This window comes from Polyodon spathula, chromosome 25, assembly GCF_017654505.1.
Source record: "Polyodon spathula isolate WHYD16114869_AA chromosome 25, ASM1765450v1, whole genome shotgun sequence".
NCBI classification, from domain to species: domain Eukaryota; kingdom Metazoa; phylum Chordata; class Actinopteri; order Acipenseriformes; family Polyodontidae; genus Polyodon; species Polyodon spathula.
The window spans coordinates 17250485-17268718 of record NC_054558.1 but is presented as its reverse complement, the minus strand read 5'-3'; the positions used below and the strand labels follow the sequence as shown (position 1 = coordinate 17268718).

At 41.0% G+C, this 18234-nt stretch overlaps 1 protein-coding gene across 1 annotated transcript; it reads left to right on the top strand.

The window, feature by feature from the left end:
* The first annotated feature begins 9 nt into the window (after positions 1 to 9).
* LOC121300052 (MAP kinase-activated protein kinase 5) lies at positions 10 to 16876 on the top strand. The gene is made up of 14 exons (XM_041228411.1): positions 10 to 1655; positions 2875 to 2948; positions 5107 to 5182; positions 6166 to 6263; positions 7261 to 7369; positions 7927 to 8016; positions 9063 to 9158; positions 9584 to 9664; positions 10033 to 10220; positions 10354 to 10474; positions 10969 to 11099; positions 11552 to 11667; positions 13473 to 13577; positions 14074 to 16876. The coding sequence occupies exons 1-14, from the start codon at positions 1620 to 1622 to the stop codon at positions 14166 to 14168; spliced, it is 1416 nt and encodes a 471-aa protein (XP_041084345.1). The 5' UTR covers positions 10 to 1619; the 3' UTR covers positions 14169 to 16876.
* The last annotated feature ends 1358 nt before the right edge of the window (positions 16877 to 18234 follow it).

Sequence of the window (18234 nt, the reverse complement as noted above, 5' to 3'; positions counted from 1 at the left end):
ATATATATATATATATATATATATATATATATATATATATATATATGTTTTCAGACTGTAACACATAACCCTGGACTTTGTCCTTCTACAATCTGTTCAAATTGCTGTCTGGAGATTGATTGTATGTTTTTAAAGGTACAGGGCACCAAATCTGTAATTGCGACAGTATATGAAGACATACTAAGATGCTAAGAACATTGTGCATGGTGAGGTGTGTTTTGCTTCTTTAAAATAGGCTAAAGATATTCAGTGGGCATGCGCATTGATGTGATAGCAGTGTAATTGTATTGTACCTAAAAACATAGCTATAAAAGTTGCACCTGGAAGAGACGGTCAACACAAATATATTATTTCATATTACGGTTATAGTACTTTATTTGTGTAAATAGATTTATAGTATTTTTTTTTTTTTTTTTTTTTTTTTACTGAAAAGGTTGTTAATGTTGTGGTTTTCACATAAACTTGTTTAAGGTGGTGCAAATATATTCATACCAAATATAATTTATTTAGACAACGTTTGTTTCCAGTTTAAATGCTCGTCTCATTTGTTTTTTTGTGTAGCTGCTTTGTAGTGTTTCCCCCTATCTGTTCAGCTTCCTTAGTATGTATCTATCACATTACAAATATAAAAATGGTTTAACCTAGCGTTTCGCTTCGGATTTAATTGTTTTAAACAAAATAACTAAGAAAAATGGTTTATTTTTTTGTTCGCTGAAAACAATGGAGCTAAAGGGGTCCTATCTTATGAGTCATATTAAAGACGCTGACTTGGCACTGCCTGAAAAATAAAAACTAGCTAAATGAAAAAAACAGAGCAGTTTAAGTAAATATTAATAACACAATCTGAATTAAATTGTATTAATATGTAATCAACTAAGTAGTTGTTTTTTTAGGACGGTACAATAGAATACAATGGTGTGGCAGGCGTCGAATAAGAGAGCTTCTTCGGCGTGTTTCATCCACCGGCCGGTATCTATTGCGAAAGAAATCCTTAGAAATCAGCGCCGCCTCAGAAGAAGGAGCAAAGGCGGGTTTCGAACAGATAATTGCCCTCTTCGCTTGGCCTTCATATCCGAAATGAGCCTCGGGTGCTCGGGCGTCTCCTTTTGAGTCCAGTCGGTTTTTTTTCTTCCCTGAACAAGCAGGGCCCGCTGCTTGTCCTCACTGATCTATGGCGACGTGAGCCTGCCGGTTTCCTCAGGGTCTCCCCGAGTCTGCCTATCCCTTCCCCGAGTGCTTACCTCCTGCACTCGAACCCTGGCTTTTCTCTTTGTCCACCCTCTCCTTCCCTTTCCCTGGCAGTGACGGATCTTATCCCGATTCCTGAGTATTGGCTAACACAGTCGGGCCCTAGTCGCTCTCCATGTTGATACGGCACTTACACACAGGCTGCAGTTCTTTGTCTCGTAAGCCAAGCCAGCCGTAACAGCAGCAGCAGCTCGCCTGCAAAAGACAGGATCCACACTTGACAAAAGAACATGGAATGCCACCTCTAGCCTTGGGTTGAATATTAACAAAAACAATCATTTTCTTGTGATTGACCCTCCCCCAACCTTCATTTCGTATGTGTGCACACAGTGCGAATAGAAAGTGCATCACACGGGACCACAACCAGCACAATGTCGGAGGACAAGAATGCGGAGAAGTTAGTTAAGGTAGGGTTTGAGTTTTCATATATAACACTGTAGGATCGTGGGCATACCGGGCAGTAGAAAGGGTAGATGGTAGACCGAGTCAGCTCTGAACTGTTGAACTGACGAATGACCGCTGTGGTGTTGATACAAAAGCTGACTCTCCAGTGAGCCGTCCTGCTGTCATCAGGAGCCCAATCTCAGGCTGACAAGGAACTCAAGTGACTGCTGTGTTTGTTGATTTCACAGGTGTTCATTTTTATGACAGTTCTTGTTGTGGTATTAGTTTTAATTTACTCTTTTGTTGTGAACATATTGGCAAGAAGTTTAATTGGGGGGTAAATCGCTGTCTGATTATATAGCCTCCAATTAGTGAAATACACAAGGAATGACTGACAGACACACTATAGAATGTGCATGGTATGATCTGAATCCGCTTCTTTCCTTGAAGATTGTATTCACATGCTCATCATAATTATGTTGAAGAATTAAAAGCCTATTCTTATTAATAATATGTTTCAGTTTCTGTATATTCTATTTCGCAGTTATCCCCCAAAGCTGCAATATTTACAGTATGTGGTCAATTAACATTTTTGAATCAGTACTATAATTTTATATCTATGGGCTATAATTTACTGCATTAAGAAGTACACTTCTTAATGCAGTATAAACAGAGCACCCCCTTATACCAGTATGTCTAAGGGCAATTGCTTGGGTACTTGTTATGATTTGGTAGATCACAGCGAAGCCTTTGTAGCCTACAGTAAAAGGAGAGTTGCTCTTATTCTAACTCCACTACACTGTGTTTTGCTGTGGGTGCTGTCATACACAAGCACGTCGTTAGTGGGTTAGTGCTTTTTGGAGTGCTCGGGGCGCATTGTATAGTGAATAGTGTGGGTTCACGCACTGCAGTGCCAAGCACTAGTTGACCCAGGTGACAGGTGTCTTGAGATTTAAGGTTTGTCCTGGAGGATTGCAGGCTAGTTTTTTTACACGGGACCACACAGTCCTTAATAGGAGAGAACAGGGGGGATTTAAATATCAACCCCTCACATTGAAATACTCCTCTGAGGAGTGCTGGGGTTCTGGTAAGGTAAGGCTAGTTAACCTGTCAATGACCACCATAACTGAAGTGGACTGTTTACAGACAGACAGACACAGTGTCTTGTGTGTTTGTGTTCCAGTGCAGTCTGTACCAGAAAGATATTAACAGCTTGTTTTATTACATTTTTTCGTGTGACAGGATACCTCCATCCTAGAGGAATACAATATCAACTGGACCCAGAAGCTGGGTGCTGGAATCAGTGGTCCTGTGAGGTAGGGATTTCATTTTTCTATTGAGTTGCTCTGAAGCTGCCATATTGTTCTCAGGTGACAGGCTGGCTAAAAATAATTCTGTTTCCCCCAGCCCTGGCTGTGCACTTGCTTCCTTCAGCAAGCCTGGGAATGAACTTTGGTCAAGTCTGAATGGTCATACGAAGGGTTTTGTTCTGTGTTAGCTTAGCTTTGGAACAAAAAGTTAGTTATTAAAGTACTGGTAATTGTGTCACTTTTTAATGGTTAAATACATGCTGTGTATATTTTACAAATCAAAACAAAGAAAATGTTAATAAATAAACATCTGAACAGACATTGGTTTACAACATACATATTTATAAAACTGAAATGATAGCAACACCTTTTTAACTTTTCAACAGCAATTGGTTTATTATCAGATGTGCAAAAGCAACTGAACAATGTAGATAAATAAACTTAGAAGAAATTTTACAGAAGCGCACAGCACAAGAAGTTATTAAAAAAAAAAAAATGGTATTCCTTTACCTGAGTCTAAGGCTGTTCACAGTCAATACAGATAATGAGCTTCTCCACGCCGCCTTTCTGCACAGGGCACAGCTGCCCAAAGTTAAATTTTTTATTGCACTTGCTAACCTGGCATTGGCATCTTTTGCAGCTCTCAGCAGTGTTGCCAGCTTCAGCTGTGGGTAGTTGGACTTGTTAGTCTCCCTCTGTTCGAAATGCTTCTTGCAAAGTTCCTGTGCTAACTGTAAAATATATTCTCTCCTTGGTAAATTCTTCTCCGTGCATTCTTTGTGAAGTACCCAGAGGTTGATGGCTGCTAGGTCCAATACATTGTAAAACACGTGAAAAAGCCAACGTCGGGAGCCAGCTTTTACAGAATGTTTCCGTGCCATCTGATCCAAAACATCAATTCTATATTTTCTTACGTTGTAAAACTCCACTGTCTCTGGTATTTATTTTCACTAGTCCTGATGCTAATTGACTGACAAAAACAGCACAGCTGGTAAGCAGGCGCCAGCCTTTGAAAAGGCTGATTGAAAAACAATAGACTGTCATTGATTCACTCAGACAGAGAGTAGTAAGTAATGCGGACTAGTAAATAAAAATAATAAAGTAGAATACTGTTCTATATAATCAAAATACAACTCTTTTCTGTGTGGCGGTCAATGTGACTGCTCCCGGGGCTTTTAGGTATAATGTAAGATATCTCCTTTATTTCTGCACTCCTGCATTTCATGCTTTGTGAGAATATTTAATACATACGGACAGAAAGGTACATGAACCCATATGTGTTGCATGACGGGGGAAAATTACATTTTAAAACCAAAAACCACCAAAATGACTGCCACGGGGCAAAATCAACTGTTAAAATCAACTGAATTGAAATGTAAGGGTGAGCGGTATTTACTTTCATAGCAGTTGTTTGCAATGACCACTCTTCCACGGCTTTCACTCACTGTCTGTTACGCAATTATTTTTGAGTCGTTTGCTATTTGTCTGTTTGAGAGCTGTCAACTGATCACAGGAATCACTGGCAGATGCCTAACTGCGATATCCTCTGTTAACCGATGGCCCTATTAACCGTGTGCCATTCACACATGCTGCTACCAACTGAACGGCACTGATGGAAACTGATCAATGCACATTTTATCATGGGTCTAAAACAGGAAATGCAGCTCTTGGCAGGACAGTATATTCAGCTGCAGATACAAATCAAAAAGACTGAGTATGGGATTTCACTTTCACTTTGTAAATGCTGTCACTTCACATGACTGCCTGGTTTAATCAAATAAAAGAAAAGCGAGGGATTCACAGAATTACTGTTCTGTTAAAAAGCTGAAGCGAGATCTTTTGTTGCCCTCCAAAGCCAGTTTGTATATTATACTTGCAGTACTGCATTTTGGTGTTTCAGACACATTGATGTACCTGGCATTGTTACTTTATAATGCCCTATGTTAATAAAACAACTACAATGTAGTATAACTACTCCCTCTGAAATGCAATATTTTTACATATCCATTGGACACCTGGAACCAATAAGATATGACATGATCTACTGTATTCCATTTATGTACTGTGGATTTTATAATGAATTCTGCTTTGCCACTGAACCGCAACGATTTAAGGAACAAACCCATGAATTTGCAGTCCACTCACACTGGCTTTTTCTTTCCAGAGTGTGTGTGAAGAAGTCGACGCAAGAGCGCTTCGCACTGAAGATCCTTATCGACCGTCCGAAAGCCCGGAATGAGGTGTGATTATTAATCCATCATTAATCCATTGCCATGTGTGGACTATATCACGTCTCTGAAATGTGTAAACCGTTACACTGCAAGAGAATCGCTTAGGTTATCTGATGTTTTTATTGAGTTTTTAGTTTAAAGTGTCTGACAAAACCAGACCTAGTTGGCTATCTGGTTTGTGTTCATTTCCTAAAGGTATTGTCAGCTCATTAGCTCCCTTAAGCTTTCTTGCCTTTCAAACTAATCAGGCATTATCCTCCTGTACAGACAGCTGATATTTTCCGTAGCCTTTATGTAAACATTTTAAAAACAGGATACTGCATCTTTTACTGCAGCATGCTGTGTTGTTTATACAGTAATATTCACTCATCTCTTACTTTCTTTGAGTTTAGGTTTGAGCCCTGAACTTAAATATATTTTGCCATACATATACTTGATAATCCTTGACTATTAAAACAGGGTTTATAATGAAGTCTGCAAGTGTAAATGAGGAGCTTGGGGAATAGTGTTGCTGTTGTGTAATACCCCTTTAGGAGAGTTGGCTGATTTGTCAGGAATGTTCTGTGGTAAGCGTAACCTTGGCTACTCAGCCACGCTCGGGGACAGCCAGGGTCAGGGGAGGCCATATTCAGTTCTGTAGTAATCGGAGCATAATCTTGACAGTTTAGTATTGAATGCTAGTCTGATTTTGCCTTGAGCTTATAAAATATTAGTAATATGTTGCACATTTTGGCAACAGATCACTGTCATGTGAATTAAGTCTGTTTGGTGGACACTGCAAAATTGGCATTGTACAGAATAACAGATTCTGTGCTACACAGCTTTCAGTGCTATTGTATCATCTGAATAACCTTTGAAAGAACATAATGCCAGGTCCCTGTTGCTGTAATGACTGCTTTTACAAATGTGCTCAGCAGACAGGAGTATGACTCAAAACTATATGTAGTAAAGATAGTAACCCTGTTGTTATTTGTTCCCTGTCTCATCCGCAGGTTCGACTCCATATGATGTGTGTAGGTCACCCCAACATCGTTCAGATTATAGAAGTCTATGCTAACAGTGTACAGTTCCCACATGAATCCAGTCCCAGGTAAAACACAAGTCACTTTACAATTAGCACAATCGGGGGTTGATAATAACATGCCCAACCTATATACCAGGGTAGGTAACCTTGGCACTTCCAGTCCAGGATGTGTTTAAATATTGACTTGAAGCAATTCAGTCCCTGACCACTTAACCATTTAATGGTGCACAGTCACCTACTCCTCGGGTATATACGCAATTGTGTATTGGTTTGAGCCATTCCAGGCTTTACTTTAAGCCTGCTCAGTGTAAGTAGTTAGGCTCAGAATAAAATCTGGAATGGATAAAACTTGATATGTATCCAGGTTACTATGGTAAGCACAAGCATATCCATCCACATGTCCTAAATTTGCACTTATCTTGAGATCTTCAGGTGCTTATAAGAGTCAGGCTTGTGGGAGTATATCTAAAACCCAAAGACTTCCTTAGAAAACAGTGTGTGCAGGGCTTTCAAGTGGTGCATCCGGTAAAGGCACTCTGCCCAGAGTGCAGGAAGCGCCATATAGCTTGGACATTGCTGGTTCGAATCCAAGCTATTCCACGGCCGACCGTGGACGGGAGGTTCCAGGGAGTGGCACACAATTGACCAAGTGCTGCCCGGGCGGGGTATGGGTTAGTTCGGTTGGGGAGTCCTTTCCTCACCCCACACCAGCGACCCCTGTGGCTGGTCGGGTACCTGCAGGCTGGCCTGTATGCAGTTCAGAACTACGTGGTCCTCTGACACTGTAAGTTGGGGATATGGCTGCACGGAGGGCTTGCATAGTGGAAAAAAGCGGACGGCTATCGGCGTTCGTCTTTATCTCTAGTTCGGGGGTTGCAGTGGTGAGCCAAGTTGAATAATAGCTGGACATTCCAAAAATTGGGAGAAAAATTGGAAAATTAATTAAAATAATTGTTAAAAAAAAAAAGACAACAGTGTGCCACCAAAGTTAATGTATGCTGTCCTGCTGTCCGAATCCAACCCCCTATTTGCTGACCGCTCATCTCCTGTGCACCACTCTCAGGGCACGGCTGCTGATTGTCATGGAGATGATGGAGGGAGGTGAGCTCTTCCACAGAATCAGCCAGCACCGGCACTTCACTGAGAAAATGGCCAGCCAAGTAACAAAGCAGGTGGGGGAAGCTGCGGGCAGGCACGCGCACACACACACACACATCAGATCTTCCCAAAGGGAGTGTCTGCACAAACATCTGTGTGCTAAGGAATATAAATAATGACCATCTGTATACTTTGGGATAATGATGGCACATGTTAGCGCTGACACTAGAGAAAGCCTGTGCAGTAGAGTGTTTTAGACGCTTTTGATTTAAATATTGTATTGTCTAGTTTAAAATCAAGACAATCTCTGTACAATCTTTGTCAGGAGAAATTGGGTCCCAAGCAGTCTTAGAAACAATCAGGCTCCTATAGACTGTTGATAACAGAGCCTAGGCAGGACGTCTTGTCCCCGTTCCAGGTCTTAAGATTTGAGGGTGTTTTATTAAAAGCGTCTTTGTGTCCTGTGTGCTTCTTCAGCTTACAGTGACATACAGTGAGCACTAATATGATTGTCTGCAGGTCAGCACCTGATTTGATGCTTTTTTTAAATATAATGTGTAAAAGTGCGACTGTGCAGATTGAGATAGCCGGAGAGTTGTTGATTGCGACCTGCTGTGTGTTGTGTGTGCAGATCGCTCAGGCTCTCCAGCACTGTCACTCCCTGAACATCGCTCACAGAGATCTGAAGCCAGAGAACCTGCTCTTCAAAGACAACTCACTGGTGAGTCCCAGGCAGCCACTCTTCTGTTTCCTTCTGTTCTCAAGAACCTTCACTGTTAGTGTTGTAGAAGCAGTTAATGCGATACTGCACACTATATAGAGCAGTGATCCTTCCTATCAACGTGTTGAAAGCCACATTAGTAACTGCTAAATAGCTGGCTGCCACAGGCCAATACAATATTCATTATTCATGAAATGTTTTTAAAAAAAAAACTGTTTTTCTCACATTTGTATTTAAAAAGTTCCTGAATATTGCCTCAAACTGCTTCTTTCATATGGATCACTTATTCTTTAAATTTGTAGGTTTGTTTAATGGGTTTGCAAACTACCTAGTTTCTAGTTGACCTGAATATAGCAGGGAGGTCCACCATCGTTCCCCTGCTGTGGAGTTTAGAACTGATTCGCTACTTAACATTTCTGTCTCCTTCACTTACACGTTCCCGCAGTGTCCTTTTCAACATCAGCGGGATTGCCAAGTGTTCTTTGCCATCATTAAACAAACTGTATTTTTCACAAGAGCTCATTGAAGCACAGGGATAAGTTTTGAGCTGAAAGTCCTTTTCACAGGTTTTGTCTAAAGCATCGCCCCTTGTATTACAAATCTGAAGGTGCACGTTCCGCACTGTCACGGACGAATGAATGCGCACACACCAGAATCCACCCTTGTGTGATAATCTTGTGATGACTGTTTGCTTTTTGTATTTGTCTTAAAGCAGTGTTTTTCCACCCTGGTCCACAAGTACCCTCAACATTTAATGGCACCTTCCACTTTTATCCCGGCCAGAATGTAGTGTGAGTCAATGGGGACAAACATTGCTCGGATATCATCAGACTCTGGTTAATATCCCTCATATTTCCACCTCACTTTATATTACATTAAAACATAAAAGCACGAGGTAGGTTTTTAATTAAGTTGCTGCACACTATTAAAATCAGACCCTTTTAAGCGATGTTAGAAGGGTTTCCCTGTACTTCATTCATATACTTAATTCATCCCAGTAACTCTGTGCTGGATCGTTTGAGTGCTGTCTTTTTTCTCTTTTCCAGGACGCCCCTGTTAAGCTCTGTGATTTTGGATTTGCCAAAATTGACCAAGGTGACTTGATGACTCCCCAGTTCACTCCTTATTATGTAGCACCTCAGGTAAGTGTAGTAGAGCCCAGCCCTCTCCCTGCACTGCTGAGAGATTTCATCATCTTTCACATATTGACACAGAGACAAAATTCTCAGTTATTTATTCCAAAGTGATTTTTTTTTCAGTTCTAAAACTAAAAAGAAACAACATAAGACATATTAAACTGATAAACTTCTTGTTTATTTCTAGTTTGGGAATTTTATTGGATGTATTTTCCCTTCTTGAATAAATAGTGCTAAGTACGATATGGTGTATAGTTTTGAGGATCTAGCCCAGAATGTGTATGTACTTCAGTGACAATGCAGTGGGAGGCATTCAGACATGTTGTCTGTGAGCTCAGTTTGAACTGCAGTCGCCTCTTGCACAGTAGTATCTAAAATGGACTTTACTCCCATTGAGACTTCATGAGTGACTGGTTCTCTCATTGCTGCAGGTACTGGAAGCTCAGAGGAGACACCAGAAAGAGAAATCTGGAATAATACCTACCTCACCAACTCCTTACACATACAACAAGGTGAGCAGGCTGCACAATGTGGAACAAGACAAAAACTGCAAACTCTATAAGATTTAGCAAGAAGTTGTGTTGCTGTCTTTGTATGCATTCCTCTTTGTCTCTCCAAAACTCACTGAATCAAGTAATCTGTTTGCAACATTTTGGGACTATACAGTATTGAATGTTAAACATAATGTGCAACTTTTACGAAACTAAGTAGACAAACTTTAGAGCTGTTGTGCACCGATTCTATTTTAATCTTTGTTTATTCAGTATATCGTAGAAAGATCTCTTAATGAAACAGGAATGCACCCGGTCGTGAATCTGGTGGCTGCTCACTGTGGCTCAGTCCTGTCCTCATTTCCCTGGTTTGATTGTCTGTTGGTCAGAGCTGTGACTTGTGGTCGCTGGGTGTGATCATCTACGTAATGCTGTGCGGATACCCACCGTTCTACTCCAAGCACCACAGCCGCACCATCCCCAAGGACATGCGCAAGAAGATCATGACCGGGAGCTTTGAATTCCCCGAGGACGAGTGGAGCCAGATCTCTGAGATGGCCAAGGACATTGTGAGAAAGTGAGTGACCCCCAGCCCACCTCGTGCCAGTGCTTAAAGATGTACTAACAGTGACAACTACTATTGCGGGGGGCATTGGAATAAGTACATGCTGTAATACGCAGGCTCAGTAGTTGCTGTATTGTCTCCCCAGGCTGCTGAAAGTGAAGCCAGAGGAGAGGCTCACTATTGAGGGGGTGCTGGATCACCCTTGGCTTAACTGCACAGAGGCCCTGGACAATGTGCTGCCTTCCGCACAGATGATGATGGACAAGGTGAGTCAGCTCTGCTTATGGCAATCTACAACGACTCACAAAAAATAATTCAAACACCCCTGCTGGATTGTGGTGCCCGGGGTGTGCTGGCACATTGGGTTCCCTTTTGAAATTAATGCAAATTGGTTTTAATAAGCAAGACATCCCAAAAGTGCAGTGGTTCTCAATATTGTGCATGCAGTACCAGCAGTGCAGATTGATCCTGTCCTGATTTTGTTATAAGAAGAGTTTAATAAGATGCACCTGAGCTTATTACTTGTACACTGTGGCTAATCAAGCTCGTAGTAAAACCTGCAATTGGTGAAACCGCTGTACAACAGGAGTCTTATTTCCGTCCTTGGGGTGCAATATGACTTCTATTGCACAGCAGTTTGAGCCAGCTCAGGAATCACTGAAAGCTTACCTAGAATTGATCTTAAAATTACCAAGTCCCGTATTTCTCCCTGTGTCAGTATCAGCGTGATCTTTAACACAGAGTTGTTCTCTTCTTGCAGGCAGTAGTTGCTGGTATTCAGCAAGCCCACGCGGAACAGCTCGCTAACATGAGGATCCAGGATTTGAACGTCAGCCTCAAGCCCCTCAACTCTGTCAATAACCCCATTCTAAGGAAACGAAAACTACTGGGGTGAGCACAGAATGGTCAGCAAGAAAAAGGACTGCTATCAGATCTTAATACCACAGGCGACTGGAGTATAAGCATCCCTATAGAGTTCACAACTTTTTGCTGATCTGTTCATCTGCTTGTGATCTGTTGCCCTTCCTAGCTCTCAGAACTTACTGTGTTTTTTCGTATAGTTCTAGTCTCTAAGCATTTCTTATGGGATTATGTTTCTCCAATATTGAGTTATTTTGACTATGAGCTGCTTTGAGATTGTCTGGAGAATCCTAAATGCTGGAACAGCCTTCCTCATCCTGCGAGCTGCAGACAAGCTGAAAGCAAGGTACAAACAGGCTTATATGCCAATGAGAACTCAACAATGCACAGGATGGTACTATAAACCAGGAGGTGCTATTGACATGGTGTTCTTGGGTGCTCCTTGTTTTTAGAAGTTCACCTCTATTTGTTTTCTATCACAGCACGAAACCCAAGAGTGGGTTTTTCTTCCACGACCCAGAGAATGGGACGGAAGACTCGAACGTAGCTTTGGAGAAGCTGCGAGATGTGATTGCACAGTGCATCCTTCCCCAGGCTGGTAAGACTGCAGCTCATTAACATAGTGGCAGGAATGAATCCATTATGAAGGAACAAATGAATGGATAACCCCTCCATTATTCAAACAGTCATACATACATTCTGAAGTAAAACAAATGAACGTCTTTGCGAATGTCATGATCCATTAGCCAAAATGATTGCCTACTGAAAACACCTACTGTAACACTGTCAATAGGGGAGCACCACAGTGATTTAGCATGATAAGCCTGCAAGTTTCCTTTTGCTTATCCCCACTCGGGCCCCCCTTGTAACATATAGCAGGCCACTCACTCAGCGCCTGAACCCCTCATTCCCTTGTACGTCTATTTGACTAAAGGTTTTCAAGATTGCCAAGACCTGTGTATTTGTTCATTACAGTTTTTAAATGAATAGAAGTGTATTTGACGTGTTGAAGTAGGCTTGTTGCCAAAAAGATTTAGTGGCCAGCTAAGGTGTTTTATTTCTTATTTTGCTTTGACTGGGGGGCACAAGTTTATCAAGTAAAACTCAATTTCAGCTTTATAGTTACAAGTCATTCACATCACTGATAAGTAGGTTCATGCTTTTCGAGCCATAAAACCATTAACCTACTTGTGAGCCAACAAGCCAAGCTTACTGAAATCAACAAGCCAAGCTTACTGGGCTTACTGAAATCAACAAGACAAGCTTACTGAAATCAGCAAGTCACGCTTACTGGGCTTACTGAAATCAGCAAGACAAGCTTACTGAAATCAACAAGACAAGCTTACTGAAATCAGCAAGACAAGCTTACTGAAATCAACAAGCCAAGCTTACTGAAATCAACAAGCCAAGCTTACTGGGCTTACCGAAATCAGCAAGCCAAGCTTACCGAAATCAGCAAGCCAAGCTTACCGAAATCAACAAGACAAGCTTACTGAAATCAACAAGCCAAGCTTACTGGGCTTACTGAAATCAACAAGCCAAGCTTCTTGGGCTTACTGAAATCAACAAGCCAAGCTTACTGAAATCAGCAAGCCAAGCTTACTGAAATCAGCAAGCCAAGCTTACTGGGCTTACTGAAATCAACAAGCCAAGCTTACTGAAATCAACAAGCCAAGCTTACTGGGCTTACTGAAATCAACAAGCCAAGCTTACTGGGCTTACTGAAATCAACAAGCCAAGCTTACTGAAATCAACAAGCCAAGCTTACTGGGCTTACTGAAATCAACAAGCCAAGCTTACTGAAATCAGCAAGCCAAGCTTACTGAAATCAACAAGCCAAGCTTACTGGGCTTACTGAAATCAGCAAGCCAAGCTTACTGGGCTTACTGAAATCAGCAAGCCAAGCTTACTGGGCTTACTGAAATCAACAAGCCAAGCTTACTGGGCTTACTGAAATCAACAAGCCAAGCTTATTGGGCTTACTGAAATCAACAAGCCAAGCTTACTGGGCTTACTGAAATCAGCAAGCCAGGCTTACTGAAATCAGCAAGCCAAGCTTACTGAAATCAACAAGCCAAGCTTACTGAAATCAACAGGCCAAGCTTACTGAAATCAACAAGCCAAGCTTATTGGGCTTACTGAAATCAGCAAGCCAAGCTTACTGAAATCAACAAGCCAAGCTTACTGGGCTTACTGAAATCAACAAGCCAAGCTTACTGAAATCAGAAAGCCAGGCTTACTGGGTTTACTGAAATCAAGAAGCCAAGCTTACTGGGCTTACTGAAATCAGCAAGCCAAGCTTACTGACATCAACAAGCCAAGCTTACTGAAATCACACCTTGGATGCCCTGCCAAGTTCATCCTATCCATGCTGTGTTGACTTCCGGTCTGTTTGCGTTGCAGGAGAGAATGAGGATGAGAAGCTGAACGAGGTTGTGCACGAGGCGTGGAGGTACAACAAGGACTGCAAGCTGTTGAGGGATGCACTGCAGAGCCTCAGCTGGAACGGTATGGACACCGCTGTAGTATCACTCTGTAACATAAGCAGGGGCCTCCCTACAGCCAAAAACACCTTAAACAGGTTTAAACAACACATTTTCAGGGCTAGAAACTCCAGCCTTGCACCCAGTTCTGGGTTTCCAAACTACCATCAGTTAAGCATATTATTTAACCCCTGTTAAACATATTATTTCTTAGACAATCCACAGATGCAGACGAGAAGAGTGATCAGTTCAGAGCAGTTTTAGCAGTGGCCTGATTGTTCAAACTCCTGGCACCTGTTTATTTCAATAGTATACCTGAATAAGGGTTTTCTGAAACCCAGGACTTGTGTATGTATGTGTATGTAATTGTGTAATGCAAAGACAATGTATATATACATGTATGCAAAAAGTTGACTTTTCCTGTGAAGCACTTTGGGATCAATGTTTTGAAAGGCGCTTTAAAGATCTGAATTGCATCACATTGTATATTTACCACTGAAACATTTGAATTCTCGTTGCAGGGCGTGCCTTCTCAGACAAAGTGGATCGCTTGAAACTGGCAGAAATAGTTAAACAAGTCATTGAAGAAAAAACAACCTTGCAGGACTCTCAGTAGCAAGTGCTGTACTTATTATTTTATTTTTTTATTTTTTATGGTTTATGATAACTGTTCTTAAATAACTGTAAATAGTCATTTTTATGTAAATGAAGTACAGGACTTAATGATGCATTTCTCATGAATTTGCACGCAATTGCTGTGCAGCTGTAGATTAAAAAAAAAAGATTTGTTGATACTGTAATATTTTTAAATACAGCTGAGTACATTGCAAAAGAAAAAGCATATAATTTCATTTGCAGAAAAGAAAACTAAATTCTAGACCCTTTGGCATGGATGCTGTAACTTCTTACAGTCTGTAGTTGAAGCAGTCTGCTCTAGTGCTGCTTTTTTATGTTAAAAAAGCTCAGTTTTTTAAAATGATGATTATTTAAAAGGTTCAGTACTTTGAGAATATCATTTCCAGCCTTACCCCTTAATAAAAAGGAGAATGTCAGGTTCCCACCTCCACATTTTGGGTCCTTCATTCTAAGTTTATTTCTGCGGCAAAGCAAAACAAATCACCCAGAACAGTGAAACCTCTCTACTAGGCCTGCCAACTGGACTGAGTGATGGTCTTAATAGAGATCTGGTGTTACTAGGGGTCATCTTCTCTCCAAATTCAAATGTGGTGCTTGTATCAAGCTGTTAATGGTAACGGGCATTAACAGTTAGGTTCAGAATTAAGTGAAAACCGTAACTTATTTGTTTTTATTACTTCTGAAACACATGTTTGTGCTAAAGCAAAACTAAAGCGCTCAACCAATCACCAGGACTTAGAATGCCCATAAGTGGTTCTAAATATATTTCTATAATTTGTATGAGATTATTTTATGGTCTGTGTACCTGTACCTTTTTTATATTCTTCTCAATGAAGACGATATGTATGTGTCTATATTTTGCGTTTTTAACTAGGTAGGGTAGTAGCTATGACACTGCTAAAAAAACAACAGATCTAAGAATGAACTTGGAATGAAGAACTACAAAGCTTGAATGAGTCCTTAAAGAGCTACAAGTTTGACATACTGGCATGTTGATGTTGTCTCATGTCATATAGCTGGTGTTAGTTATTCATCATTTTGTGGCCACATGTATTCTCTTATATATTCTACTACACTTCTCCTGTGCAGAGAGGGAATGCATTTGGAACTCTCATCAAGTAGCAGGCTGGAACAGGAATTCTCTCTCGCTTCCTGCAGATTTGTTTCCAGGTTCCTTCAGGGTTAAATTGGAAACAAAGCATTGTGTAAAAAGAATAATACACAGATGTTGAAAGAAATGCATGAAAGCATTTGGACATGCTGCGTTATCTTCAATGGGCCTGTGCCAGGCACCCATACTTAAAATGTGAAGTTTTGAATTGAAATGTTGAATATTTATTGATGAAACAGAACATTTCATCCTAGAATCAGTGGTACTGTAGTTTAGATTCAGAATTACATGCAAACCCTTAACAATGAAAACGGTTAAGGTTTTGTGCAGGTAAACTGCTTTGTCCAGGGGGGGGGGGGGGGGGGGTTAATCGCTCTTTAAACCATCCAGTGTAGAATTCGTCTTGTCTGTGAAACTCAGCAAAATAGGAGCCTGCTGTTAATACCAGTCTTCTGGTGCTGTTTGAGTCACGTGTTTTTTTTCTTTCCAGACAGACTGTACAGGCACATTTCTCTTCTGTGTGCTGGTGTTGATGAACTGTGTGAGAAAACCGATCTCGTCACAAACAACTAGCCTAGCTGTGCAAGGGTTCACCTGTTTCAGCGGCGTATTAACTCTGGTCACAGCCGTCCATCTCGTGCAGTTTCAGGGAAGTGATGAGCAAGTTATTACCGTCAGCGTTGGTATGAGAATTAAAAACAGACATGCCCATGATCTTGGAGCACCTCATGGTCCGTGTCATTCAAGCAAGTTAATATTTATGCGTGGTGGACCGAATACAGTGACACTCATTTGGTGTTCTTAAATTGAGACTGTCAAACATGGTTTAGTTTGTGACAGAATTGGGAGCTGAAAAACAAACAAGCCAAAATGTGTTTTTATGCAGCAGAGGTGCTCAGTTTTAAAAACACAGGTAACTGTGATTGTTCTGCCTGTAACCAGTTGTATTACATTTCCCCCCACTAAGAATCCTCTCACATCGTGTTGATACAGTAGGGGCTGGTTGGAACAAAGGGCTGGTTGTCACAGTGATTGCGAGTGTAAAGAATCAAGTGAATTGACCAGGCAAAAGAGCTAAGGTCAGCATCACGCGTGCCTGTCTATTGCGTTGGCCTGAAGTCAGTCAAAACGGCCTGCTTAAAAGACACAATAGAGGCCTGTTCTCATCATTAAACTGGAACAGTTCCGCTAATGCATTTCAGCTTTAAAGTGTGGACTCTTATTAAGGGCTAGGTGCTTCAACTCCACTAACTGGGTGTCTTTTCAAACATTGGAACCAATCTTGCTTCCTCTTTAAAACTGTCAGGTGCTGAATTCAAAGAGGAAATAAAACACACTGCTGCAACAGTATTTTTCAATAAGTGGAGCACAAAAAAATCACTTTCTCTTTAAGAGAGAAACGCAATTCCCTTTAAGATTGCAATACACAATGTAAAAAAAAAAAAATTCAAATGCCTTTTCAAGTTCAAGTAGTGGGGTTTCAGAACAAATCTAGCATTCCACGTCCCCATGTGTTGCTACAACTGTTTAAGTAACGTACCTGTAATTTTTCTTTTCATTAATATCCTGACAACTTTTTACACTCATAACTTTAAAGTCTGTTTTAAAGCTCTTTTCAAAATGTCCGCTCTAGTGCACTGATAGTGTAAGGATTATTGTCCACATTCATACTGGTAACACAGTGATAATGATCCATGATGTGGTACGGAACAGAAAAGCCAGAGTACTTGTTGTGTTGGCGGCTGTGTGGTCCAGACACGGGCTTATAACCAGGCGGTCCCTGGTTCAAATCACTGCTCAGCCACTGACTCGCTGTGTGACCCTGAACAAGTCACTTAACCTCCTTGTGCTCCGTCTTTTGGGTGAGACGTTGTTGTAAGTGACTCTGCAGCTGATGCGTAGTTCACACACCCTAGTCTTGTATCTTTTAAAGTGCTTTGTGATGGTGGTCCACTATGAAAGGCGCTAAATAAAAAATTGTTATGTTTATTTTTTAATCGCTCTTCCTGCAGTGACTTAGAGGGCAGATCTCAAACCACAGTGCACTAGAGCGGACATATCGAAAAGAGCTTTGAAGCAGACTTTAAAATTAGAAGTGTAAAAAGTTGTCAGGGTGTTAAAGGGGAGTATAATTTGGCTGAATATTTGGTTTTTCTGCCTGTGTGTAAAAATTATTAATATTCTGTGGTTTGCTGTAAACATAATAGCAGCTGAGATGAGGAACTGTTTTGCCCTTGAATCGTATTACTGAAATTATCTGGTGGTAGCAAACTGGAAAATCAGGCTCATCACCTGTAGTGACTCCCTTTATATTCTGGCTTGGACATTTCAATGTGGTCGTATCAAACTAGTTGGACTATAGTTTGCATTGAACTTTTGTCTGGTGCGTTCAGTACGACTTTAAGAAATTGCCTTCTGAAAGATGCAACCATGGAGGGAAAAACTGCTCAAAGCAAATTTAGCATGGGCGTGATTGCTGGCATCTTCGCAACTTATTTTAGCAATACCGCTCGTCGCAATAAAACAGGACTGAGTGCAGCACAAGTTGATTCCTCTCCTAGACAGCAGGGAGGATCTCCCAAAGCAGAACAGAGTGAGGACTTGCCTTCCCAAGTTTTTAACCAAGCAGATGTGCTGTTCCCTGGCTTTACAGATGCACTGCAATATTCCACTGTTGGTTTTGATTATGTATTTATTTATTATGCAATGGGCATCAGTTGTCATGTTTAAAAGCTACAGTATTTGGACAGAACTTTATTTTAAGCAGCACTAATTACACGTAATAAATAGAAATGCTGTGTTCTCTGATCGCACTCTGTGTATTAGCATATGCACTAATTGTAAAAAAAAATCCGTCTTTAGTTGACAAACGACAGCGGATTAAATGAGTATTCCTAGGATTTTGTATTGTACATCGAAATCGTGCATATATTAA

Coding starts and splice junctions, on each gene's coding strand:
- LOC121300052 (XM_041228411.1), top strand. CDS start 1,620: ATGTCGGAGGACAAGAATGCGGAGAAGTTAGTTAAG. Junction 6,264..7,260: donor CCACATGAATCCAGTCCCAG/GTAAAACACAAG, acceptor CACCACTCTCAG/GGCACGGCTGCTGATTGTCA. Junction 10,221..10,353: donor GCCAAGGACATTGTGAGAAA/GTGAGTGACCCC, acceptor TTGTCTCCCCAG/GCTGCTGAAAGTGAAGCCAG.